The sequence below is a fragment of the Apteryx mantelli genome, chromosome 18, assembly GCF_036417845.1.
Source record: "Apteryx mantelli isolate bAptMan1 chromosome 18, bAptMan1.hap1, whole genome shotgun sequence".
In the NCBI taxonomy this organism is placed as follows: domain Eukaryota; kingdom Metazoa; phylum Chordata; class Aves; order Apterygiformes; family Apterygidae; genus Apteryx; species Apteryx mantelli.
This window is the reverse complement of record NC_089995.1, coordinates 12,684,661-12,712,513: the sequence shown is the minus strand read 5'-3', so window position 1 is coordinate 12,712,513 and position 27,853 is coordinate 12,684,661. Positions and strand designations below refer to the sequence as shown.

At 42.8% G+C, this 27,853-nt stretch overlaps 1 protein-coding gene across 3 annotated transcripts; it reads right to left on the bottom strand.

The window, feature by feature from the left end:
* Positions 1-96: 96 nt before the first annotated feature.
* Positions 97-27,134, bottom strand: CASS4 (Cas scaffold protein family member 4). Of its 3 annotated transcripts, none has more exons than XM_067307782.1 (7): positions 26,617-27,134; positions 11,072-11,500; positions 8,180-8,284; positions 6,922-7,071; positions 3,218-4,549; positions 2,374-2,433; positions 97-1,713 (listed from the first exon to the last, which is right to left on the bottom strand). In XM_067307782.1, the coding sequence occupies exons 1-7, from the start codon at positions 26,650-26,652 to the stop codon at positions 1,300-1,302; spliced, it is 2,526 nt and encodes an 841-aa protein (XP_067163883.1). In that variant the 5' UTR covers positions 26,653-27,134; the 3' UTR covers positions 97-1,299. The 3 variants fall into 3 exon arrangements, with proteins under 3 accessions (XP_067163883.1, XP_067163885.1, XP_067163886.1); XM_067307784.1 differs by lacking the exon at positions 26,617-27,134 and adding an exon at positions 21,328-21,339; XM_067307785.1 differs by lacking the exons at positions 2,374-2,433; positions 26,617-27,134 and adding an exon at positions 21,328-21,339.
* Between the last annotated feature and the right edge of the window lie 719 nt (positions 27,135-27,853).

Below are 27,853 nucleotides of genomic sequence, written 5' to 3'. Positions count from 1 at the left end.
TTTAAATATATATAACATGGTGACTGCAAAATGAAAACTGATACGAGGATAAAATTAATCCAGGTTCCTTCCCCCCCCCCCCCCCCCCGCCCGACAACAACTGCATGTGTACACGTTTGCATTACAGATCAGCTGGAGCTGCAAATACTAGCAAAACTAACTATCCATTTTTAGAAAAAAAAAATAAAAACCAGGTACAACTTTGCCAAGAAAGGTCAGACTTTAAAATTGCAGATACAACTTTTAAATAAATTAATGAGAAAAATACAAATAACACACACATACAACCCATCCCAATGTTTACCGGGCCTTCATCATTGTTGTAGCTCAGATCCAGCAAATTGCAGGATAAAATTAATGAACTCTGAAGATTAGCCCACCAAATACACACTTAGGAACCCCGCAGGAGCAATGTCTGCCTGCCCTTGCTAGCGCTGTTGCTATAGGTGTCAAGGGAGAAATAATGTCCTATTTCTGGTTTGTAGGAATAACTTTTCCAAAGTCTCTGTATTTTTAGGGACTGCAGTTAATATTCTTTTTTCAGTTGGAGCACTACGTTGAAATGCTTCAGCCTGTAAATGAAGACCACCGAGGTGGTTTCCCCCTGGATTTACTGAGAGCCAGAATTCCTCCAAGTCACTTTTTGTTCTGTGCTCAGCTGGAGCATTTCTGATTAATGTCTGTGCTTTGCCTAGTACCTGCCAGATTTTGTCCTGTAATACACTCATTGCATTTATACATTAAACAACTGCAAAGTGGATTAAAAAAAAAAGTAATTACAAAATTTGAGTACAGTCCTCTAGAACAGTTGATGATAGTTTCACATAGCAACATGTCATAATTTACGGATCAATATGCCACAAAATTTAAAGAGACTTTACATACCCAAATAGAAAAAAAAATAGAAAAATAAATTTATCATCTGTTGTTTTTTGGAAATTTTAAAGAATCAGATACTAAAATAATTTTGCTCTAATACGCAGCAAACATTCTTGTCAGGACACTAAGAAGAATAGGTTTCCAAGCAGGGTCTGAACGGTGGAGAAGAAAGTACAGATTTAATTCTGCAAATCCTCTTCTGGGGTACAGAGTCTGCTGTTGTAGGGTCTTCACCTGCTGCAAGTGCATCAGTACCCGCAGGAGCAGCCCAACAGGACTTCTCAGCGCTGACTGGAAATTGGCCTCCTGGAGCTGCTTTTGCCCTCTTTGACTGCCAGATGCCAAAGGACTGAAGAGGGAATCATAACAATGGAGAAATTCAAGTTTTCACCAATATTTCTAAAAATAGTGAAGTTTCTTTCATTCCATCATTGCTCTGAACTGCTGCGTGTATTTAGACAGCTCATCAGTTTGGTTCTGAAGTTCCCTCATTGTGTCTGCATTTGGATATTGTATTACAGCATTTTTGGTGGCAAGAGCCAGATTCTTCAGGAGGCTACAAAATCGGCTGCTGCTGTGGAGAATGTCATTACGAGCATCTTTTTCTTGAGTTTCTTGGCAGAGAGAATCCACTAACTTCTGTCCCACCATAATGATCAGTTTGCTGTGTGATATGAAGATTTCAGGTGGCTGGTTATTGCTGAGACTATTTGTAAAGACACCAATTGCTTTGTGAAGTGCTCCAAAACACAGCCTACAGTGTTCTGAAAGAGTGATTTTCTTTGCAGAGTCCTGCTTGCTTTGAATTATATTCCTTTTTGCAGATGGTAAGACCTAGAAAAAGGTTTAAAAAAAAAACAACTCAGCTTGGCAGCACACTGATTGTTTCTTTATTTGCTCTACCCTGTATTCTTCACGTTTCTTCACTTCCATGGAGTTTTGTTAGTTAGGAAACTACCCAGAGGTCTTTTGCAATTGTTTCTCTTTCCTTTAAGTGCTCAATTTCAAAATAGTATTTTCTCCCAAATACCTTTTTCCCAAACAGGTTTCACTGATAACACAATTTTAATAATGGATAGCACACAAAGTGCTGTAGTTAAACATCAATCCTTTATACAGTCTGGACTTCCAACTTGCAGATAATATAAAACATGTAGACTTGACTTTTAATGGTACTGACTTCATGAAGGTTATTAATGATCAAAAATGTAGAAAAACAGATAGTCAATCCTTAAACCAGTGCATTATAAGATGTTTTGAAATATTAACTCACATTCTTATGTTCATTACATACAAAGAAAATAAACAAATGTTTTGCACAGTTTTTCAGCAGTAGTTCTAAGAACTAGTCCTGGGAGAATGATCAAAGAGAAAACAAATAGCTCTCTATGTATTAATATACGTGTCCAAACCCAAGTTATTTTGAATTTTACCAAGCACAGAAATCAGGGACAAGAAGTCCTTATAAGTAATAGTTTTCAGAAGCAAGAATACCTTTGTTTTTGAATCTGTATTCTTCTTTGCTACCTCTGTAGCTGAACGAATTTTCTGTGCCTGTTATAAATCAAAATGAAAACAAAGTTGAAATGGTTTACATAAAATATTTCAACATAGATTTGGTTTTCCCTTATTTCAGGGAAAATGTCTGCTTGCTTTGCAGCCTTTATTTGCTAAAGTGATATGCAGCCTACATGGACTACAATGATACTTTTATTATAAGCAACTGTAATTTTTTGGGTCTGATCCTGCAAGATCTAAGACTGAAACCACCATTTCTTTGTGAAATCAATTAAAAGAGTTAGATTCTTAGCAGGTGTTTTGGTACTTCTAAGGAGAACCATTCCTCTAACAATCTTCCAGAAACTTTCTAACAAATAAATTTAATAATTCACAGTAAGAGTTTAATTTGTTTATAAATGATTTTTTTTCTGCAAAACTGGTTTTCTAATACATCCCAAGTTAGAAAGTTAACATTTCCTATATCATGGTGTCAGAGTCAACACAGAAAATATACTGGCAAGAAAAGAATTAATAGTCTAAAGAGAGGAAATATATTACTTAAACCCCAGCTAAAAGCTATGTATCAAATGAATTTAAAGGGGGAAGCTAAAATGTTTTCTCAGTGCTGCCTGGCTGCCTGGGTAAATTCTGTGACTCCAGTTCTCTCTATAATTACTGATCATTGCACCTGCGCCCCCTAGCACTCCAATACAATCCTGAATTCATACAGAGTCTGGAAAAAGAAGTTTGTACTAATGCAAAGTTAAAACAATGATAATAGCTTAGTATCTGCAAGCAGTCAAGAAGAATATAGGTAGTAAAATCATGTTATACTAACCTGTAGCTGAACATAATCACAGTCGTCAATGGCATTTTCTTTTGGTTTGTCAGAAGAGACTTGACTTTGGTTTGGTTTATCAGGAGCATTTCTTTGAAGTGAATCTAATTCTACTCTTCTGGGCAGTGTGATTTGTTTTGCCATTTTATATTCTGTGTTCATTTTTGATTGCTTCATTTCTTCTTCCTTGTCATTCTTTCTGAAGAGAAGCTTTCCATTGGCAATGATGATGGATACAAATCTCTTAATATCATCTGGAATTGTGCGAGCTACCATAACAAAGCGATCAAGATCATCTGGGTTGTTCTGAGGTTTCTTGATAATCAACAGCTCTAGCAACCAGTTGCAGTTGTTTAATGCTTCTCTTGTTTCTGTTAAGATTTGGAATGAGTTCACAAGAATTTCTAGCTGTTTTTTAATTCTGATCTGAAGGTTATTATCAGTGAGGTAAGAGGCATTCACCTTTATGGCTTGAGCAAAGGCCAAGAATTCTCCCAGCGATACTTTTATATGGTCGACTGCTCTATGGATTTCTTCAATATTTTTCTCTAGGTGTTCTTGTAATCTCCATTTACTGCTCACAAAGATCATTAAACTTGCAACTGAGCTGGATACACTGTGCTGCAATCTAGTCAGTGTCTCTATGGCTACCTCAAGGTCCAGTTTAATTTCTTTGCCAGGCTCTTCTGATGATGACACAGAAAAGGACTCAGCAGAAGAGTCTGAGGATGTAGAGGTAGTGCTGGTTCTGCTGTCCACACTAGAAAGAGATGCTCTGTCCTGTTCTAATTTTACATCTCTTGAGAGCTGTGGAGGAACATGGTATGCTTGGTCTCCAGAACTGTTGTTTTTTTCCATCTCCTTCCTGCACTGCGAAGCAGTGGGCATAGCTTTTGGAATATCATAAACATTCACTTCAGAAATCTGATTCTCAACCTTTGGAGCCAAGAGACTTGGGGGTACATCATGGCTACCATTTTGTCTCAAAAGTAACATGTCCCGAGAAGATGGAACATCATAAAGAGGGACATCTGGAAACATTGCTTTGTTTTGTGTTGCTGGAATATCATATAACTGTGGATTTACAACTTTGGCTTCAGTATTTGTTGCCAGTGCCCTGTACCTGGCTGGTGGTATATCATACAGCACCTGGTTCTCCAAGGAATGGCCAAGAGGGCTTTGTTTTAATCCTTTTTTCTCTGGTGAAACTGGAATATCATAAATCCATTCTGACTTTCGAGGATTTGGCAAGGTATTGTAAAGGCCCCAGCACTTTTTCTGAGATCCATTTTCTGAAACATCAGGTTCTCTTTTGGGAGGAACGTCATATAACTACAACAGAGCACACAGGATTTATAAGCAGTGTTTCTAAACAAGAGAAATAAGAAACAAGACTGAGTTTTCAGAGGGTGTAAATGTATGCAACTCCAGTAATATCAATGCAATTGCACCACTGAAAAGTATAGCCCATAATTCTTATTTTATTTTCTTTATAAAATGTACAAACTGCACATATGAAGAATAAAGTAGTTTGAGCACAGGTAATTAAATCATACAGCATTGTTCCCAAACAGTGAAATCTGGCTCCTTTGGGGTGGGAAACAGTCATAATTCTCTGAAATGACTACCCCCCAAAAAAGTGGAATGCCAGTTTATTACCAGATAATGTTAAATCCTCAGTTTTACAGAATGAAGCAAGTAAGATTTTATCAGTCTCTCAATAAGAGGAAAACACTTGATTTTCCAGTATCCCCCCCTGCCGCCACATTCACGTGCATACACTCACAGAGATAAATCACAAAAAGGCACAACGGACCATTCTCAAATAGCTGCAATGAGTTTACATTTTTACTTGACAGAGGTTTGCTAAGCTGGATACAGATCTTATTTAGTGCCTTATAATAAATGCTTGTGCACAGCTGAAATCTGTAAGCTGGAAAATGTGCATGCAAGAATACTTCTTGTGTAAGAAAATCTAGAGTAATAATAATAGGCACTTTGGGACAGATCACACCTGGATGCCTCACAAGCATGAGCAGGAGGGAGCACGAGGAACCGTAGGAGTGTGCAGCCACAAGAAACTATTGAAGAGACTGCTGCCTAACAAAAATTTTAAAGAGAATTGGTAAAGTCAAGCTTCACAATTTGCAGAAAATGTGACTGAGAAGGGGAGTGCAGACGGGACGGTTTCAGACCACAGCCAGAATTTTCCGAATTTCCCACGAACAAAGAATTCTAAGAAAATTTGATTTTGGAAAGAATGATAGACCATGTCTCTGAAAGCAAATCTGCTCCCAGGCTATTGCAGCTGGTCGGTAAAATTGTTAACAGCCATGAAGCTGCCAAGAATGCCAGCTTCAATGAGCTATTGCCTAATATGCCAGGTCCCAGGCTGGGGGCAGAGCCAATCCTACTGGCGCCTCTGAAGCCACGTACTATGCACAAATGGCTTCTCCAGTCATGGGGCAGCTGTGAACCTGTGGCAGTTCTCTTCAAAGCCACAAAAACAGGAGGCACCAGACTCCCTGTGCAGCGATGGTCAGCCCTGGGATCAAGGACCCCCACCTGTGAAGGAGCCTGTCAAAATCCTCTTGGTTCCTAAAACTCTTCAGGAAAGCTGAGATATTTCACACTCAGCTGATCAAGATTTCCCATCCAGACATTTGCTTTGTCATGAAATTTCAGACCAGCCCGTTCTCCAAGTATGAGGCTTCTCACACAGTGGGAAAGAGTTGGGAAGGCTGATTCCTCCCTCATAGTCGTTGCCCAGAGCCAGGTACGCTGCACTTCCAAAATGAGGCAGCAGGAGACTGCCTGCACAAAGCGATGGAGAGACAGACCCTTTTCCTCCCCTCAGGCTTTACGCTGAGATGGTGCAGTTTCACATTGCACTTCTGGGTCTATGAGCCTTTGCTGCCCTGACAATGCTTCACAAATCCAAATGCACTTTCACAAATATTAATAGGGAAGGATAGCATTCATCTCAGGAAAGCTAATAGCTCAGTGTTTGGGAAACCACTGTGGCAGGCAGGACAGCAAATTGAAGCAAGCAAAGCAAGGATTTAAGCCTGAATCATCTATCTTCCAGTGTGAGTCTTTGCTTTGTTATATCCTGATATGGACATTTCAACACATTTCACATTTCAAATCTTGAAAAAGATTAATGAGATGGGAGAACTGTTTTCAGCCAAGCTATATGTTGAGTACACATTTTTTGCTCTATAGTTATAATAATAATAATAATATTGCTATTTTAAGCAGGTAAACTGGAATTGAGTGTCTTGTCCAAAGCTTTGCAGTGACTCAGTGGCAGATCATGGTATACTTGAGTTATATCTCACCATTAGAATGTGGACAGTTTGTTTCTGTCTGCTTAAATATTACAAACAGTCAAACATTCAAGAATGTAGGGCATGGAATTTGCTCTTCACATTGCTGTAAATAGATGATAAGGCAAGATTTTTTTTTCCTAAAAAGCAAATACAAATCCAGTGGTAGTCCTAGTCCTGGTAGGTGCCCTGACTACCAAAAGCCAGAGAGTATTTGTTCCTTTAATATGAAATACAAAGTACTGTGCTGAAGATGTGCTGGTCCTATCACTGTCATCCTCACCTACAAATACACCTCTAGGGAGGTTCAACACATGCCCAACATCACAGTACTAAAGAGATATTATTCTCTTAAGTCCAATGATTCTTACTTACATTGCTCACTGCAGAGTCTTTCTGGATAATGGTCCCTGCCTTTTCTGGGCTGGACGGGATGTCGTAAAGCTGGTTTGGCTCTTCCCAGAAACACTCAGTGGATCCGAAGAGCGCAGACCCCTTTCTTCTCGCGGGTGGAGTGGCACCGCTCTAGTCAAAGGAAAACACACAGGTTGGCTTCAGTTCTTTTTAGAGCCCACCGAAGACTTTGGTGGTATCAAAGGCCTTCAGGTCATACGCTGCGTAGCTCCTGGTTCCTACAGCTTGGGTCAGGACACAGTCTGCTGGCGAGCGGCTGAAGTGCTTTGGCACACCGCTGTATGAGAGGGAGACGGGCGCTAGGTGGTGCAAGGAAGCTGTCACCAACCCTCCTGGCTATCGGTCTGGACAGGGATCACCCCATTCATATAAAGTGGGCAGAACAAGACGTCCGTTGATAACCTGACAATAAGTCAATTAAACTGGTCTGAATCTTACGCTGCCAGGTGCTGTCAGGGAGCGTAAGGTGCCCAGGGAGGCTCTGTGGACTTGCTCCGCTGCTGCATGCCCATCTTTCCATCATGGGCAGGAGAGCCTGGCTCCTCTCCCAGCCTGGTGACCCTGACACACTGCAGAGAGGAGGTGGGGAAAGTGTGGTGACATTCAGTCTCCCCCGGGAATCACGGTGTCAAGAAAAAGATCATATGACAGGTTGCTTCAAGAGGTAGCTCCGAAAGGCATGCTGCTCTTGCACTGAATGTATCAGGGTTACATGATCTAATCCCTTGCATTTTGTTGCCCAGAGGGAGGGTGGTGTGGGTGACCTTTTAGTTTCCATTTGTACATGCACTAATGCCTCTTCTGTAAACATTTCATTTCAGTTTGTAGAAAACACTTTAATCTTCCCAGTCAACAAAGGAGACAAAGAGACAAATCTCATTTCCTGACAGGTAAACCAAGAGGCTGGCCACGCTGTCTGACTCTGGGAGTTCATCTGTGGAAAAAGTGCCTCGTGACTGAGTCAAGGTAAAACTAAAAGTGTTCATTAGAAACATAACCGGATTTAAGACATGTTTCTCTAAATATCTAACAAATTCAAAAGAGAACTGCTTTAGGTTTTGAACTTCCCTAAAAAAGCATGAGTTTCTGACAGATTTTACAGAAGAATTCAAAACAAACAGAAAAATGGTAGAATTTCCTTTGAAATGTGTTCCAAGGTCTCCTGTGAGGGACGTGGAACGTGGCTCCCGCTGCACTAGGGTACCATAATGGGACTCACCTGCGTGAATAAGGACTCTCGGCGCTGCATTGATGGAACATCATATACCTCACGTCTGATATTTGGGATGGAAGCCCGGCACACTCTCGGAAGAGTAAGCAGGTGCTTAGGGGGGGAAAAGAAATCATGAGAAAGCTTCAGTGAGCTCAGGACCTCTTTTAAAACTTAATTTGTTAAATAGGCCATATATAGAGGAAACACTCCTAAGTGATTAAAAACCTTTCAGTTGTTCATTGATGCTAGTAGACAAGAACTAACTTTAAAAACAAGCCTGGTATTTTTTCTTGTAATTGTAATTGTAATTCTAATTCTCCTTTGCCAGCATTTCTACTTTATTTCTGATAGGAATCAACACATACAAATTAAAGACAATCTGCCTTATTAACCAAGGGGGAGGAAAGATTGGGAGAAAATACAGCTTTAGATATCATCTAAGTCTTTTGACTGCCCAAAAGCAGAACCACCAAAAAAAGAAATCAGGGGAATTTCTACTTCTGCAGTCTCACAGAGCCATTAGGTCAAGCCACATTTAGTGGAGGCAGGAGCAGCAAGAAGGTCCAGGCGGAGATTATTTTGTAGTAATGTAAGATTTGCTCTCTCAGAAGGAATAAACCTGGTTACTTCAATGTCCTGTCCAGCTCCATAAACAGAGAAGCGTGATATAGAAATTCCATTATCTAGGTCAGTTAGAGATTAATTTTCTTGTTTGCACTAACAGAGGCATAAAAGAGAATTTCCTGAGAAGACAGGATAAAAGATATCCTTAGCCCAAGCCTGTTTTCAGATGGGCAAGTCTTATTCAGTATGTAACAAAAAGGAAACTCACTAAATATCATGTCTGAGGAGAATAAATTATTTTAAAGTACTTTCAGTCACAGTAGGGCAAGAAACTGCACTTGTATTAGGCAACAAATAAAGAAGTGACAATGCTTTTATGTAGGCTGAAAGCACACAGGCTCTGGGGGATTTTGCTTTATTCTATTGCTTTCAATCAGCTCCCTCAAAGACTTACAGGGGCTTTACGCAGCTGCTCAGAGAACAGCTGAGTATGTCAGGAGCTTTGCCAGTTGTCCCATAGGATCTACACGGGGCGATCCAGAGCGCCTCGGCTTGTGTCCTGCACTCGCATAGGCTGTTCGCCTCTTATGCCTTCACCTGCATCTGTGTGTGGCTGGGACCACGCTAGTACAGTTGTTGTAGTAACAGCTGTGACGTTGTGCAAGGGGCAGCTCAGGCAAATCTGAACTTCTAAATAGTAAAAGCAGGCTAGGACATTATGGTTTTGCTCTTTATTAAAGCAAACAAGGCTTGGGTATCAGAGGGCATCAGTATAAGCTCATGAAATGACAGACACAAAAAGCCAGCTAACTCTTAGCTTGTGCCACTCATTCAAATAAAAAATAAATAGATGACAATTTCAGGGCCTGATTTGCTAACACAACATGGAAAATGTGTATCAATATCACACTCTATTTGTAAATGCCTTTTTTAGGGTTAGGAATGAAGAGAAATCGGGTCACACCAAGTGCAAAAGGCTTTTTTGCAGATGTTACCCAATTTGAGCTTGCAGTTACAGTTACTGCACATGGAGTTTGGATGTGCAACTGAAATGCTGAAAATGTGGATTTCAGTCACCACAGATGCACTGAGTTTCTCTGTTTTCTAGCACCCATTTGCCACTTCAACATGGAACCCGCACCTCAGCTGCTGTAACTTGCCTTTTGGCACTGTGGAAGGAAAGCTGCCTAAATGAGTTCCCTAAATGCAGTGATCATTAAATCAGCCCCAAAGGCTATAGTTCAGGGCTGAATTTCTTTTCTTTGCCCTACTGTCAACCAGTGTTTATAGCGTGATTTTCATATAGGGAATAGTTAGTTTAAAAGAGCTACCAAGGGCTGAAGAGCTCATGGGACTGAACATGGGACAAGTCCTCTACCTGCCATATTATTCTTTCATTATAAAAGATTCCTCATGATTTTTTTGCTGAAGAAAGCACAATTTTTAATGTTAAGATACTTGATGCTCCGTTTAATCAAATTATGTTTTCCACTTACATATTTCATTTGAATGCCAAACACAGGGAACAGGGAGAAAAAAGGGTCAGGCCAGGAAGCTGTAATGAAACCCCAGAGAACGGGGCTTGCAACCTCCCCTGCAGCTGCAGGGACTGGTGACTACTGGTGAGTGCTGGTGACTGCTCTCACCCCACGCAAACACAGACTGACAGAGCAGCTTGCACTTGCTATTGCTATTGAGCAATGGATCCCTGTCTCCTCCAGCATGTCTAAAGCAGGTAGCTGTCTTTTTTATGCAAGTCTAATGACAACCTTGAATAGCAGGAGAGGAGATAGACAGCAGCAGCACTCTGAGCTTGCTGAAGACCTGGAAACAGGAGAAACTAGACCAAAGACAGCCATCTCAGCAAAGAGTGGCTTATTTATCACAAACCATCTTCTTGCACAGATGTTTGCAAAGACCCCACATATGCCCAGAGGACTCTGTATAGATGCATGTTGTAGACCATCAGAGGAGAAAGTTCTGTATCTTGCTAATTTAATTTTGGGAATGGGCTTATAAATCATTTCTAGATCCCCCCAAACAAATGGTGTATTCTTTACTTACTGTCCTATTCTACAGCTGCCCTAAACTGTCAAAAAAAGTGAGGGACTACAGAATAATGGAGAATATCATATTTTGCCCAGAACAGCACTTCTTGCATAACACTATATACTGTAATAGAATTTATAGGAGTTTCCTAAACATCATTTATTTGAATAACTTTGCTGCAAATTCAGCTGAAATGTTCAGACCTATAGCCTTTATTATTTTCCATCTCCCAATAATTGTTTTAATTATAACATTTTTTACTTTATTATCTGCTCATATTCTTACCTGATTTGTTGAGCTTTGGGTCCTTTCACTGAGTAGCTGTGCAGCCAAGGATGGTACCTGATATATTCCTTGGGCAGGTAGAGTAGAGGTCCTAGCTGGTAATTTAACCCACCCTTCCATCTTTTCATATGTAGATGAGGATGTGGTAGACTTGGGAATGGAGGGAACCTGGTAAATGTTTTGCTGGCCAGCTGGCAGTTCGGCGGTGTCACTCTGGGTGGAAAGAGGTGGCAAGTCTGCCTGAGAGCCAGCAAGGAGCTGGAGGCGATTGGCAGGAGCCAGGCCCTGTCTCCCATGGAGGGAACATTTCCACCAGCCCTCACTGCCAATGACATTTTGGTCAAGAACTGTCAGGATGTCTCCTTTGCGGAAGGCCAGCTCATCTGAGCACTCTGCTTTGTTGTCATATAGTGCTTTCGCCAGAGTATTCTGGAGAGAAAAAAACAAAATGTGGGCTTTGCATTGTTTATACCAAAAGAAATGTTACACTATTTGCCAGTTTAGCAATTATCTCCACCTTAATTTCAGTCTAATTCTAACCCGCCAGTTTCTATGCTGAAGAACATCTCTCAGAGCATTGGTTTCATAGTGTTAAGCATTTTCAGCACGCATGCGCTATGTTCAGTGCAGTACAGAAATAAATAATATAATACTGTTATATATTTCTTCATCATCTTTCCTGCTGAGATTCTTGAAGAACACTGCTAACATTCATTACTTTGACCTTATGAAAATCCCTATATGAAAAATAGGTACTTTCTTCAATGGTATTCTAAAAATTCTTTGTCAGAAGTCACACAGGAAATGTATCACCAAACCAAAAATAAAACTCACACCTCCCTGACTGCTAACTAATTTGTCTGAGGACTTCAGCTGCACATAAACAAGGCTAATTGTTTCTTACCTGAAAAAAACATTTCTTATTTTCCTTTAACCTTTTTTCTTTTCTCAAAACCTTACGAAGACAGACCTCTCAGTAACGCCAACCCTAAAGATTTTAATAAGTGTCCAGTGGTAATTCCAGTGGCATAAATACTAGCAAAGAGCAGCATTTGGTGTGTTGAATGCTGCATCTTCTAACCCTGAAGCACTAGAAGCCATTATAAGGAGAATATGTTTTGAATTACCTACAGAAGCATTTCTATTATTCCTAGCACTGGGAGACTAATAGAGCTCACACAACAAAGTGGTATTTACTTCCCTAACATCCTTGCTGTGGCATCACATTCTGCAAATGACACAGGCAAAGTGCCCGTGATCGATGGTGTCCACACAAGGCATCTTTGAGTTGCCACAGGACTTGTGAAGACACAGACTTCAGCTAGCTGTGCCCATGCAGCCCCGGATGAGAAAGCTGGATACTACTTAACGCAGAGAATCCTGCACTAATGGGATTCTCTTACCTGACACATCAGCTTGGGGACAAATCTAAATATGCTTGTGTACTGTAATGCCAAACCAATTAGCTTGGTAATCTTCATGGCATGGCAGTGCATTCACTGGCTCATCTTCAAGCAAGCACACCTGAAGCAGCATCTGTGTTTCTCTCCACAATACAGACACCACCAGTATCCAGATACTTCAATCTTTAATACATCTTTCAGCATCCTCATGCAGCGCTTCTTATTGTCATTCTTTTAGACAGGAAACTAAGGAAGAAGAGTATGTGACTTTCCTAAGATCACAGAAAATCTGTGAGATAACAAATTTTCATATTTCCCAGGGATCTAAAGAGCTCCTTGACCTCAGAGCAGCCCTATCTGCCTCAGTTGAAGCCTATAAATTTGTGGCAATTATAAGTGTGTGGATAACCATGTTTTATTTTTAGCATATTTAGGATCTTGGTATTTGCTTAATCATTACAAGATGACAGTTAATGAAAAGTAGTAGCAGAAGGTAGTTTTGTAGAAAGAACTGCAGACATAGTGTTTTTCAGTACAACAACATTGCATTTGCCTTCAGCTTTAAAATGAGGCTGACTGCTCCCCACTGGATGTCTTCTAGCATTAATTTCTTATCAGAAAGAGCAAGTAATGTCCAAAGAGATAGTGTCCAAATAGGAAACATGACGCCTTGTATTTTTGTCCAGAGCATTTGCTGTAAAGCAACAGCTGGTTTGAAGTAACAGCAGAAGAAAATCAATTTGTCAGCTCAGCTGATGAAAGTGGCCTGTTGTTAGTAGCGTACATTTCTTCGTAAGGATGACCACGAACAATGGCCTTTTTATGATACATGGGTTTGTCCATCAGCAGCTGTCCGAGACGGACAACAACAGTTCCATTTTCCTTATGTCGTAGTGTGGTTAAAACAGTCTTCTTGCCTTGGACATGGTAGCCCACTCTCTCTTTGGACAATGGCAAATGCTCTGAACCACCTGTGTTTCAGTCAGGCCTTCAGGAATCTCACCACAGAGTGCAGCCCGGGGTGCATTTGGGCTTCACACATTGTTGCAATTGTAATTAAATTAATTAACTGTAATTAAAATAAAAAAGAGAGAGAGACAACTTTTCCTATTATTAATCAGTGACACTTCTAGATTTGGCTTACAATTTGAGACCTTTTTATTGAGCACTGTAAAAAGCACATTAAAGGATGGTCCCTCTTGTTAAGATCTGAAGAGGATGGGCAGGCGGAGGGAGGAGAACTCTCCCCCTTTTGCAAACAGGCAACTGAAATATTAAGAGCCTTATCCACGCTCACACAGGAAACCAGTGGCAGAGCCAGGAAGTCCAAACACGGAGGAACTGAGGCCCTGTCTAGTGCCTTAGACAACAAGACTATCTTTCCTAATTGCACCAATACAGTACAAATAAGAGGAAAATTTGTTTCACAGTATAGTTTTAAAAGACATCTAGTTGTCATCATTTTCCCAGCTAATTCTTTCTTGTGGAAATAGCAAACTGAACACATCATAGGGCCAAATTTTTTAGTTAATCAACATATAAAACTACACAAGTCTAATTTCAAATCTCAATTGTTTTAGAGTAAATATGCCGACTTTTGCTAAGACAAATTTTGGCCTGTATACATCAGTGAGAATTTCTGCAAATGGTACCTCTACACTACAGCCTAAGTTATACAAAGTGAGGAGGTCCTCTTCCCATCAGCAACACTTCAGCAACATTCAAACGTGACTGCAGCAAGTATTAGGAGGAGAAAATATTTCAGCTATTCTCTCATCTGTTTTTCTAGACAAATTAAATCTGCTTCCATTGCAAAACAAATAAAGTGAGAGAACAGCCAGGTCAGCGTAAGCAACAGAGAATCCTATTCAACAGCAAAGATATTCCACAAAGATGTTGTCAAAACTCAGCTGACCAATATTTCATTTGGTAATGTCAGATGAATATATTCAGGGGTGCCCACAGTGAACAAAAAGTTAAATTTTAAGCTTACAACCTGAAAGTCACAAGCTTTTTCAGTACAGGGGTCTCTTCTTAGCATGAAGCACAGCACATATCCCTTTAGTTTTGTTAGTAAAAGCTGTGCAAACATCCAAGGGCAAGTAGCCCACAGTGAGATACCAATTCAAAGCATATCACAGTGGTTCAGATTTTTAAAGGTGGTCTCTAATTTGTGGAGCTCAAATTAGGGCATTTGGGCTCACATCAGGAGGCGACATGAATGCCCAGGAACCTTTGAAATCATCTCAATTGCGAGCTAAACAGGAGGTGTTCAAAATCGTTGGGCACTTTCGAAAATCTGACCTTGCTGGAACAACAAATCTGTTCTCATAGATCGGCTCCCATCTGTAAGGCTGGAACCTTAAAATTTTCAGCCTTATACGGAGAAGTGATGGAGACAGGCCCCAAACTCCAGACTGCAGAGTGCGAATGAACTGGAAGACTGTCAGGTCTTAGCTGAGCTATCAAGCAGGAAAAAGAGAAGTGCAAAGGCTCTTCCATCTAAGGCAATGCTAAATTAAATTTCATGTTTCAGGACACATGGTCAGTACTATAGAGTTTGAAAGCAAGTCTTTTCCATCCTTCCTCAAGTTCAGCATTGCCTAAGTGCACAGCAACATCATGGCATGTTTCACGATTTTCCTTCCGGAGTACCAGCTCCATCACTGGAGCAATGTGCCAGCCATTGCTAGAAATATGATTCCAGACAACACTGAGAGAAAGGCATTACTGATCTTACTGGCTGAGAAATCTTGAATTTCAGGCCCTGCAGCCTGCCTTTCCCTTACAGCCCCTTGGTGACATTTTTCAGGGCATTTTAAAAAGGGCGGAGATACTTAGGGAAGTATTTTGATGAAAATTTCTTATCCATTTGCCTTGGAACTAGTCTCTGAAGGAGTTTTATAAGAAGGTAGGGACACCTGTAACACAGAAAATATTAGTAATTTGTAGCCACCAAACTACAGGAAGGTGCCAGGCAAAGCTCTTTTAAAAGATACCTCTTAAAATGGATTGTTTTACTATAGGGCAAACTGGCACAAATACAAAGCTGTGTATGGCAGTTCTAGGATATGCTGTAAGACTATTTACACAGGCCTCAGAGTTTATTCATTGCTTCATTTATTCTCGTTCCTTTTAGCCTCACAACACCCATGTCAGTCATCTGTTCTGAAACATGTTGCAGCGAGATATGAGGATGAAAAAAAAAACGAACGAAAGAACCCCCCCCACCACCACCACCACCAAAGAAAAGAGCTAAACCCCAACCTCTTCCCTTGAACAGACGCTTCTATATATATTTTCAGTGCCCACAGCCTGGCAGAAAGTTGCATCAATATGTTGTAAAACCAATATGAGCAACGCCATGTAACTCAAGTAACTTACCTTCTGCTGAATTCTGATCCCCCCAAAATCACAGAAGGAGGAACATTTTCACAAGGCATAGGAAATAAGAGGCTGAGTAACTCTGCCTTTGTGTTTTGTTCTTTATCCTCCTTTGCTCCTCTATTTAGAGGACTAGTAAGCCCCCTTTTTTCTCTTATTTCCTTTCCGAGTGTTGTGGTTACTTTCTCACCTGGCCCCTCCGGCCCCGACAGTGGTAGGTGCTGGCGCAAAGAGACTTGTGAAGCATTTCTTTCATGCACTGTTATCATCAGAGAGCTGCAGGCAGCTTGGAAACCGTTAGCGTAGGCTCCGGCAGTTTTTAGGAGTCGCAGCTGTGGAATCGGTCCGTATTAGCACAGGATGCTACAGCACACCTCGAAGATCAGCTAGGGCTGGTAAAACACACGCTGTCACAAGCTGACAGCAGTGCCTAACCGCAGGCAGTGCTGCTGTGTTTAACTATTTGACAGGAGCTCCACGCAAGCAGGTAGTGACCTAGCTCGCTCAGGTCCTGGGAAGCCGTGTAGCTTTGGCAGCAAAGGGCTCGTTACAGGTTAGCTGCTCTTCTGGTGGGGTTTGAGGTGGTAGCGACCCCGTCCCGGTGCTAGGCAGTCCTGCTACAGCAGCAGAGCTGCATCGGTTGTTAAAGCTAGACTGGTGACGACTACGTTTCGCTGAAGTCAAACGCTTAGCAATGCTCTCAGGAAGGGAGTATGGTCATACTGAATAAACCGAAGTGTGGGGAGGCTGCGTAAAGCGCCGTCGTTCCCCTGGCCGTGCCCTGCCTCTCCGCCAGCACCCAGCCCGCTCCAGCTCCGCAGGCAGCAGCCTGCCTTCTCCATCTGTCACTCACGTTAAGAAATATAGTGAATCACTGAGGAGCCACTGAATGCCCAAACTGTTCCAATCTGCTTTCCAAAGAGCTCCTATTTTCGGAGACATTTTTAGAAGAACTCATCCCAGCCACTGGATTTTGCGACCACGGTAACATTGGGAGCAGATTTGTGGATAAAAGTTACAGGATGTTTATGACAGGTGAGTGCTGGATCTGACTAAACAGATAGACAGCTAAGGTCTACCAATTGCATCTACGGTCATGTGGAGCGAGGTTGTTTGTAGTACAGGATCTGGCTTGTCTAAGTTGAGGCTATTAGTCAGAAATCAGGCCCTATCTACACTTTCAGCTGTCTAGGACATATGTAAAGAATCACTGTGGCAGCCCCTTCTATCATGTAAGCAGAAGCATCTCTGACCTGCCATTAAGTATAAACAAGTCCGGCATTCCCAGGATCGCAGAGACCTTATGGGATGCTTGGATAGGAGGAAGCTGTGCTTTGCAGCCAATGGGATCTGCATTTTTTCTTTATTACCAGAGAAGCGGAAACTGGCTGTCTAACACTATCATCCACAAAACGCCATCTAGGCCAGCTGTGTATAGTTCTTTGCTATTTTATGTGATCTCTTTAATGCGTCCTTACAATAAGCAACATCAGTACTAAAGCAACATAGAAGAGATGAAAGTGTTTTTCTGCTTTGACGTTTGTTGCTTCTTCCCTGTCAGCCCTTTGGCGGCCCTGAAAAACTTTTTTAAGACGAAGAACATCTTCGAGCCAGTTCACCGCCGCATGAGAAAGCACCGCGGCAGGCAGCACGTTGCTCTTCTCTCTCACACAGCAGACTTTGACAAGACGACGACAGAGCTCAGAGCCAGAAGGCAGAGCCTGCGGCCTCTGCGGCCTCCTTTCGAGACCTTCTTCTCTCCCACGCCAGGGTCCACGACCTCGTTTCAGCAACGCAAATGAGTTTGCATGTGTTGAGCCGACCATATTCGATAGCTTTACAATGTAAGACCTCTGCTAACATGGGTTCAGTTAGCTCAGGCCTGAAGAAAAGTCCGTGTGGACCTGGAAGTGGGTCTCCTTTTTTTGGACTAATGCAATGATCTAATGCAAGATAATAACTCTCCCTACAAATCTGCTTTATGACATCCTTATTGTTTGTATGTCCTCATCCAGCAACACATCCACTACAAAACATAGGCAGCACTTGGGGATCTTCAGGACGAAAGCTGCTAACTCGTGTGTATTAACAAAGAGATGAAAAATTTTAATTAAGAGTCAATAAGGCTGATAATTGTACCTTTTTGTACAATTCTATAAAATACGATTCTATAATCTCAAAATGAGAATACTCACATAGACTGACATCTGTGCTCTATATACATATTTATGCTGATGCGAAACAAAAAATACCTTACAACTTCATACAGTGTTTAATATTACTAGGAACTTCAGATCCCTTTCCTATCCTGATCCTTATCCTGAGCCTATAATACGATTCACAGAAAATAAAATTTCGTCTAAAATATATGCAAATGTCGCTAGAAAATTTATCCATGTAATGCTAATTTGAGTAGCTTCCCTGCAAGTCTGCCAAAATAATTTCTGTACTCCTGCAATTTGTATTTGGAAGCTCCGGATTGCTGTTATGTACTATTTCATCTGATCTGTAGCTGTGCTAATACTTCACAGCATCTTCATTTCCAAACTAAAAAAGCAAATATTTTGTCTTCTATTGCCTTATTTTTGCTTCTTTAAAAACCTATTGAAATAATCTAAAGAAGAGAGAGTTTTAATCATGGGAGTTTCTTTTGTGGATGAAGCACTTTTATTGCAGGAAAATGAGACTTAAAATATTTGAGGAGAAGGAAAAGCTACAATTCAGGGCAGTGGGCTGTGTTTGCAAACCAGTCAGGCTGATGCATCAGTGATACCCTTTGACATGTTTACATAACTGTTTCCAGTTAATCTCTTCACCTCTGAACAAAGCTGAAGAAATAAACATTCTCCATTGCCCTGTTAGCTGGGAACAAGTTTCCCAAAGAAGTCCCTTTTAAATAGAAGCACAAATTCAGTCAATTTAACTTTTGCCCAGTTCAATTATTTGTAGATAGAGCTAACATCTTTCAACACATGCAGAAGAAAGAATTTACCTTAAATGCTCTGATCTTTCTCCGCATGTGTGTGACCTCCTTCTAGCTGGGCGCTGTTGTATGTCCCACTTGCTGTGCTACATTTTCTGTGACTTGCAGAAGCTCCTTACACTGTATTTATTGTTTTGCTGGTGTATTTTCTTCTGGTTAGACAAAAGTTCCATATCTTTTTCTATGGACATTTTAAAGACCTGAGTTTAAACCAGGATTGAATGTCAGGACTTGCTTTTATTTCCTATTCAAAGGCTTAACTAATTTTTGGAGGATGGAACCAGATTCTAATCATCAGGTTTTAAGTTCTGAAAGGTCAAATCAGTCTTTGATAAAATAAAGAACTGCTAGTTTCAAGCTTCAGGTAGAACCACTTAGAGGAGAACTGTGTGGAATCACATTTAGCTAGATGCAGTGATGGGGATTATAAATCAGTTTTGTTAATTTTCCTCAGTTCCATTTTCTCCGTAAATGGAGTTAATCAAATTCTAGCTGTACTAAAACCAGCAGAAAAATCCCACCGTTTTCAGTGCCACGCAGTTTTTGTTCCCATTCCTCGTATTTACACGTGCTGTCTCGTGCCTGAGTTCCAGGAAAAACAAACTGCCATTTCTTGATGTGTAAAAAATACATATATATGTATTTCTGGGTTTGGGCTCCTCCTGCCATGCTATGGTTCTTTACCCATGTGCTTCAAATTAATTTACTTTTCTGAACCTTTTTAGTATCTTCATTGTATGTTAACACAAAATTTATATCCAAACATGGATTTAAAAATATAGGAAGAAAGTTCTGATGAGCATTAATTTTCTCTTTCTGGCTTCTAAGTATTAGATGCTTAACTCTTTAGAACTGGGTCCTTGCTTGTCTTCCTCTGCCTGCCCAGGGAATTGGCAAGAAATTCCTGGAATAGGTCGTGGGAGCAAAATAGGTAAGCTGACCATCTTGCCGTGGCTCATATAATAGGTTTTGTTTTGAAGCAAACCATTTTCTAGGTTCCCCCTCCATCCAAAAAGTACCAATTACAGAGAAATTTAGCAGAGAACAGAACCAGCCAGTCATGCTCTAATTCTATCTCCTGTACTTCTCCAGCAGACAAGAAAATGGGCTCCGCTCATGACTGCTGAAATCACCGTTCCAAGAATAAATAGCGTGTGGCCATGTCCCTAATTACAAATTTTTTATTTGCAGTGACTGCTGTATACTCTTCCACCTTGGTGTGTAGGTGTGACAGGACGCTGTCCCTTGATCTCGTGCTACTTGCAGGAGAGATGCTACGGACTTCACGAACGTCGTAGAAACAACTAAATAACTGAATAATAACTGACCCATAACTGAAGGAGCAGATGGTCGAGAGAGGCTGCTCCCTCTGATTCATAATGAATCAGGGGCAGCACTGCAACTCCCAAACGCACCAGCTTCCCCCGTCTCCCTCATTTCCATTACCTGCCCCCAGACGTTATTTTTTCAAGACAGCCTGTTAGGGCAAGGCTTCATTTATCTGAAATTTCAGCTTTTTTTCTGGGAAAAGAAGTCGGCGTTTTTTCACCTGCCCTAATCGCTAATGCACACAGCCGCTCCGCTGTCATTAACACACCGCCCAGGGGAACCGCAGAGCTTCCTGCCCCGCGGGGCAGCTGCCGGAGATCAGCCGTGAGCTCACCTGAAAGACTCGCTTGCTTTCATAGCCAGAGAAAGGCTATCTTCTACCTACCACAAAGCAAACGGATGCTAGGCATCTGCGTGTGCGCTCTCCTGGAAGCCTGGAAGCCAAGTATTAACAAATAATTATAAAATGGATATGGTCCACCACGTAAAGGTACCCCTCTCTTCCCAGAACAGCACAGTATTTTCTAAAAATGAACACTCTCACCGGTGCTTTCCTCTTTTGAGCTTCAGTTCTCTTTGCAGAAGAGCACTCACTACAGGACGGGGGCAATCATTATCCTAGAGTGCAAAAGCTTTCCCAGCCTCACGTAACTCATTTTCAAATTACTCGACATTTCTGTATCAAAGAGTGACTCCAGTTCTTAACACATTTGCATTAGCTATTTCCTAGTAATCGATGGTGAAAATACATGTGTGGCTCCTCTTTAGGATAATGTATAAACTCAAGACAAGTTTTAATCATTTATGCTCGTTAGTCCCAGGAAAATGAAAAAGGCAAGAGGTATCTAAGGGCCAGTCAGTAGCATTCAGTGTATTTTTGTAGTAAAGCATATCATTGCCTAATATTAATGGTATAAAACCTCACCCTTCTTGGCCAGACTATTGTTCTTCTTGATAAAGCATTTTTTCAGCTAAGTATGGATTGTATTTTAAAAATTAAGACCATGTGTTCTGTTAGTAACTCGTAAAGAGGATCCTCAGCACCCTTTGAAAAGCGATCCCAACAGATACAGATATTTACACTATATAAACTTTCATTAGAAAGGAGATAAACAATGCAGTTAATTGCAAGAGAAATAAAATTATCTCGTACTTACATTGACCTTCATCTTGCTGCCTTCTACTTCCCTGTTACTCCATCCCCTAAAACGAGGCGAACGCGATCGCTCCCAGCCCCGTCTCCCCCAGCCCCGTTCTTCAGATCAGGCAGAAATGCTCGAGGGTCTGGACGCCTGCAGAGCAAATGTCCAGCCTCCTTCCACCTACACCGCATTTGCAGGCAGCCCCGGAGGAGAGCAGCTATTGGGACCGAATGGAGCTAATTGCATAATAAAATCATCTCCGCGGTGCAATTGGCCTGCAGCTGCCGATGCAAACGAGGGCCTGGCACAGGGTCACACAGATGTCCCCGGTGCCAAGACCCACGGGGGATGCCGTCTGCGTTTTGCAGCTACATCTGAGCATAGAAAATACGGGGCCAAGAATATGATTTTCTTGGATTTTGAGGCATATTCGCAGCCTTTGCAGCATCATTATTTTGCTCCTCATTTTTCATACCTAAAAGCGGTTTGGTCTTACGCTTTGAAATTTTCATGTTCACTTCTCTAGAAGATAGCACGTCTCCTTTGTAGTTGTGTAAATCACTGCAAAATAATCCCCTTATTTGAAGGCACAGAACTTGAGAGGAAAGCTAAACATTAGCTGCAGGTTACGGGTTTTGTTTTTGAATTATTTAGTTTTTAAAAATTGTTTAATGCTATCTAACAATAATATTGTTTAATACCATAGTTATTGTTGTTGCTATCTGCTCAACAACAGCTCTGCCAAGGTTATGCTTACACAAGTGAGCAGCTTATACTGCTTCTTTACTTTTGAATATCTTTGGTTTTGCACGCTGTTACTGGCTTTGCCCTTATACATCCTGCCTTTTTTCTAGCCACAGTGTTTTCCTTCCTCTTTCTGTAGTAGCTTCAAGACAAAATTAGGCACTCACTCCCAAACCCACAAACAAGCAAGCAGAAAAGAAGCGTACCTTGAATAGAAAATGTTGAATTGAAAATGCTTTCTCAACAAAATCTGCACAACTGGACGGGGACTAGGAACAGACAAACAGCTAATACAACTGTCCAAATGCAGAAAACTACCTAGCACGAAGCAGTCCACTCGAATGCCTTCTGGTTTTGTTTGTTTTCTTTGTCTTATGATTACAACCAGCGCTTTTACTAGTGTGAACACTCCACATCGTGCAATGGGTAAAGAACAACCGGTAATTTACTACCCTGAAATCTGTAAGGTACCACCAGCATTTGCAACGTTCTAGAAATACAAGGAGCGAGGCTGCAACTAGAGGCCGCGAAACTGCTTTTGGAAGACCTCCTGAACTGAGGGCAGCTAGGCACTGCAGTGCGGCGAAGCGGACGCCCCCCGCCGCCTCGCTTGGCCTGGCGCCCGGGGCTGCGGCACCCGTCCTCGCAGCCGTGGACCACCCAACCCTGCCGCCAGCCCGTCAGGGCACCATGGCCATAGCTCAGAGACGTTGCACCGCGGAGGCTGGAGAGCATCTGGCCTTCAGCACACCCGGGAGATGAAGGTGAGCAGGTAGCAGCCCAAATTCTAAAGACAAAGGTCCAAACCCCTACTGCCCCCACCCTAAATTTAGGCAGAGTTTAGGCACCTAGTCCAGGAGCACAGCCCTCAAAGTCTTTGGAGCTCGTATTGGGTATAAATCGCAGGGCTTACGGCACGCACGCGTGAGCGCCCCATTAGCTCATGCTGAGCACCCAGTTAATGTAAGCATGAGCGCCCAAGCAGCACCCGCACGGGCGCAGGGCCGGGCGCACGCGGCAGGGCTCGGCAGTCGGGGGCCGCAGCGGTGCCCGCGCGGGGGAGGCCGCGAGGTGCCGCGGCTGGGTGCAGCCGGCCCCGAGACCCACGTCACACCCCACCGCGCACCCCACGTCAGCCAGGCCGGGCAGCACGGGGCAGCTCCGCTCCAACGCGCTGACGAAGGAGCGGCAGCCCCAGGGGGAGGAAGCACGCGAGGAGACGTGCAAGGAGACAGCGGGGAGACGCTGAAGGAGACGTGCAGAGGAGAGGTGGTTGGGGACACGCGTGGCTGGAGACACGCTCGTGCCGGGAGATGCTCCATGCCCAAGGGGTGCGCCGCCCCAGAGGGACCGCAGCCCGCGGGGGACCCTCGCCGGGATGGGGACGCCCTGAGGGATCGTGGCAGCCCTCGCCGGGATGGGGACGCCCCGAGGGATCGTGGCGACCCTCACCAGGATGGGGACGCCCCGAGGGATTGTGGCGACCCTCGCCGGGATGGGGACGCCCCGAGGGATCGTGGCAGCCCTCGCCGGGATGGGGACGCCCCGAGGGATCGTGGCGACCCTCGCCAGGATGGGGACGCCCCGAGGGATCGTGGCAGCCCTCGCCGGGATGGGGATGCCCCGAGGGATCGTGGCGACCCTCGCCGGGATGGGGACAGCCCGAGGGATCGTGGCAGCCCTCGCCGGGATGGGGACGCCCCGAGGGATTGTGGCAACTCTCGCCAGGATGGGGACGCCCCGAGGGATTGTGGTGACCCCCGCCAGGATGGGGACGCCCCGAGGGATTGTGGTGACCCTCGCTGGGATGGGGACGCCCCGAGGGATCGTGGTGACCCTCGCCAGGATGGGGACGCCCCGAGGGATTGTGGTGACCCTCGCCAGGATGGGGACGCCCCGAGGGATCGTGGTGACCCCCGCCAGGATGGGGACGCCCCGAGGGATTGTGGCAACTCTCGCCAGGATGGGGACGCCCCGAGGGATCGTGGTGACCCTCGCCAGGATGGGGACGCCCCGAGGGATCGTGGTGACCCTCGCCGGGATGGGGACGCCCCGAGGGATCGTGGTGACCCTCGCCAGTATGGGGACGCCCCGAGGGATCGTGGTGACCCTCGCCAGGATGGGGACGCCCTGAGGGATCGTGGCGACCCTTGCCAGGACGGGGATACTCTGAGGGACTGCGGGCGACCCTCTTGAGGCTGGGGACACCAGTAGCAAGACTGCAGCCCAAGGAGGAACCACGCTGGAGCAGCAACAGTAAGAAGCGTGAAGGAGGGGAGGAAAAGCAGCATGAATCCCGGCGGAGTGGCAGACAGAGACCCCGACCTCCTGCGCTGCCCATCACCTCCTTGGAGGAACTGGGATGGACTGAGTGTAACGGGATGGAAATAAGGCAAGCTGAGACTAGGACTGGGGGAGGAGAAGCGTTTGCCTTAAGCTGAGCCTGGGCAAGGGGGAGGAAAGGTGTTTACTTAAGCGTTTCCTCAACTGTTTATGTTTTCTTTCTTCTCAATACCTGAATCGGTGATTACAAGTTTGTGTCAACTGACAATAAACTATAATAATACTACAATTTTTTATACTATAAAAATACTATAATAAATTAAAAAAAATTCCTTGAGTCAAGTCTGTTTTGCCCATGACAGAGCTAGCTTCACCTCTAAGATTTCCCCAGGGAAAGATGGGCAGAGTTCACTTCCAGCTGAGTGCTTCCCTGGGAATATCCCCAAATTAAGTATTTGAGGCCCAGAAAGACGGAGACTTCACTATTCTCTGTGGCATTTCCTGTTGGCTATTTAAGTAACTCCTTGCTCAACCTATTAACTGTTGCAAACCCTATTTTGAGACACACACTGCTGCCAGGTATCGGAGGCGGAGGGAGGCTGGGTGCGTGGCTGTGGGCGTCTTAGCGCCAAGGGCCTCCAGGCAGACGTGTTCCTAAGGGCAGGCAGGGCTCGCAGAAACACATCTCACATTGCTGCTCATCCCTTGTTTGTGGACAAGACTAGAGTATGTAAGCTGGGCATTTGGGAAAAAGAGACCAACTTCAGATCAACTTAATGTGTACTTAGGACACGATCCTATTTTTCTTTTGGCAACAGCACAGTAAATGTTGTCAAACAGCAAGACAGCTGTTTCCTGTGCCTGTTCTGTAACTGTGCTTTCAATTGCACCCAGGCATGCAACGTTTCCTGTGCAGGCTGTCACTGGCACATACACAACAACAACAACAACAACAACAACAACAACAACAAACATCATTTTCTGGGTGCAGTCATACGCTGAACTCATTTTCAGAAGCAGTTCACCTTGCAAAGATGGAATAGTTGGAGCACAGCAAGAACTGCAGAGTGTTACCTGTCATAGTAAAGCTACTGATGGTTGGTACCTGGTGCTTCAATAAGCCCAGATGCTATAAAAAACCATATGCTTAGTGTTTGTGTGCTAAGTACAGTGTTCAGCTATTATAATAAACAGTAATATACTGATGCTAGGAGAGTGGGAACCTTATAAACAGTTCATGAATGATATAGTAGAAAGAAACTTGACTTTTTCAGTTGTTATTTCCCCTGACTTCGGGTGTGATGTAGCTGTGCCTAAGGATCTCGGAGCAGAACTGGAGATCAGCTTGCTACCATTAAATTTATTTAGCCATCAGCAAGCCATTTAATAAAACTGAAAATATCATACCTAGAAATAGAAACTCTTTTATCTGGAAGAGAGGTAAAAAATGCTTTCCATCAGTTTCTGATGGCTTAACATGCAAAATTGTCCTCTTAAATTTGAGTGCAACAAATGGCTCATCAAGCTGGGACTAAACTTTTTTTCCACTATATTTTGTTTCAAAATTCCAGCCAGCAGTTTATTTACAGTAGACATTGAGATGATAATCCAAGACGAAAAGAATCATTCTATTACACTGCTTATTAAGCTTGCAGACAGTAGGACAAACAAAGCACTGAATTAGGAGACAAGACTTCAGCATTCTCTGACTCTTACAGCTTCGGCAAGTTAATTTATATATATATGTATATAAAATTATATTAGATGCAATATGAATAAATGAATAAATTCAAAAAAACCTTATAATCTAGTTTCAATCTTTCAAAATAAACAAAACAGTACTTTAAACATTCTGCTGTTTTACTTCTAATGTAGGAAAATTCTCTATTGTGCAAATAGGTCATGTTGACTATCACTCTGACAATATAATCACGTATCAAATGTTATTACAGGATGGCAGTAAGACAGATGGACCCTTGAAGGTACATGTTTATTATTTCACAAATTTGTTTATTCACAGCTGTTTACTATTTGTGAATCCTGCTTTATTCAGAGTCCTCCCCCAAAAGGCATTTCCTTCACTTAATGATTTTGCCACAACAAAAAGCACAGAGGTACATCAGGCACGTTAGCATCCTAATGAACCCTCCTTCCATCTCAGAATTAGAATACTAAACATTTGCAGTATCACCAAGCATCATTTTGAATTCAAAACATCAAACCTGCACCAGGACTTTTTGTAACCATTTATATGCTGTACTCAAAAACTAGACATACCTTTGCAGTTCTGTCGATTCTTCTGGTTTTATCCATTGTTGTTGTTCACCAGCAGCGTTGCTTTAAGCAATGCACATAGCTACCACTGGGTAAAGAGACCTCGGTTTTGTACAGTCACAGTGTGTCAGGAACTATTTCTCAAGAAAACACATCTGACAGCTATACCCTTAAAAGCATTTAGGAAGTTGTACAAAAGATTCTCGTAAAAGACAGTTTCTGTGACAAAAGATTAAAAAGAAAATAAAACAAACCAGAAAAACCCTAATAGCATCCAGCACTGAGAAGAAAGTCTGTCTGCAAGTGGAATTTTTTTTGATCTGTCACCAACTTGTCGCAATTAATCAGTCAGAAGTCTCACCCTTCTGTTTCGCTACATGTTCCTGTATTTCCTATTTTAGAAATGCAATGACTACAGGAATACTATGTACCACAAGGGGCTGCACAATGCTCGATAGAAAGAAGTGCCACAATCATGTTAATTCAAGATTTCTAAGCCAAATTTTTTCATGTCTTTCAAAGCTGTCTCACCATTTAAAACACCCTGTACAATCTTTTGTTATGCAAAGAAGGGGCTTTGTGAAGTAACAGAAATCTTGCATATTATCTGGGGCTGAATTCTTTATGAAAGACTCCTTCAAGCTGCATCAAGGCTTAAACACATGCAAACTAGATGTGGGCTGTAAATGCTGTTTGCAACATTAGGCTCGTGAGTGGAGCAATTGTGGTGCAGCTCACTTGAAGGGTCCATCACAGCCACGTGCCAAAACTTCCTAACCTGGACTACGATCATCTTATTTTCCCTTTATTGCATTTATTTTTTTTCCCAGGATTTAAATTATGCCAGGGCAGCTCTGGTGGAAAGATGACATCTGTGTCCAGGAAATGAGAAAAATGTATGTCGCAGACCAGTACCCTTCTTAAGTAGAAAGTTTGAAGTTTGGTTTCAGCTGGTGGCAAACAAGTCTAATTCCACAAGTGCCCATTTAGGAAAGGCCTTCGCTAGATCTGTGTGCCAGTTACAAGGCTGCCAAGTCAGTGTGTCAAAGAATCCCAAAGGCCAAAAAGATACAAAACTTTAATTATGATTTATCTCCAAAGTTGTTTTGCTTTTAGATGGGCATGGTTTGTTGAGCTAATGCTTTACCTGTCAAATTACCTCACCACATTTCCATGATAGTTTCTTTTGAGTAGCACCAAGGAGAGTTTACATGCTGGATGGATACATCTGACCTCTAGC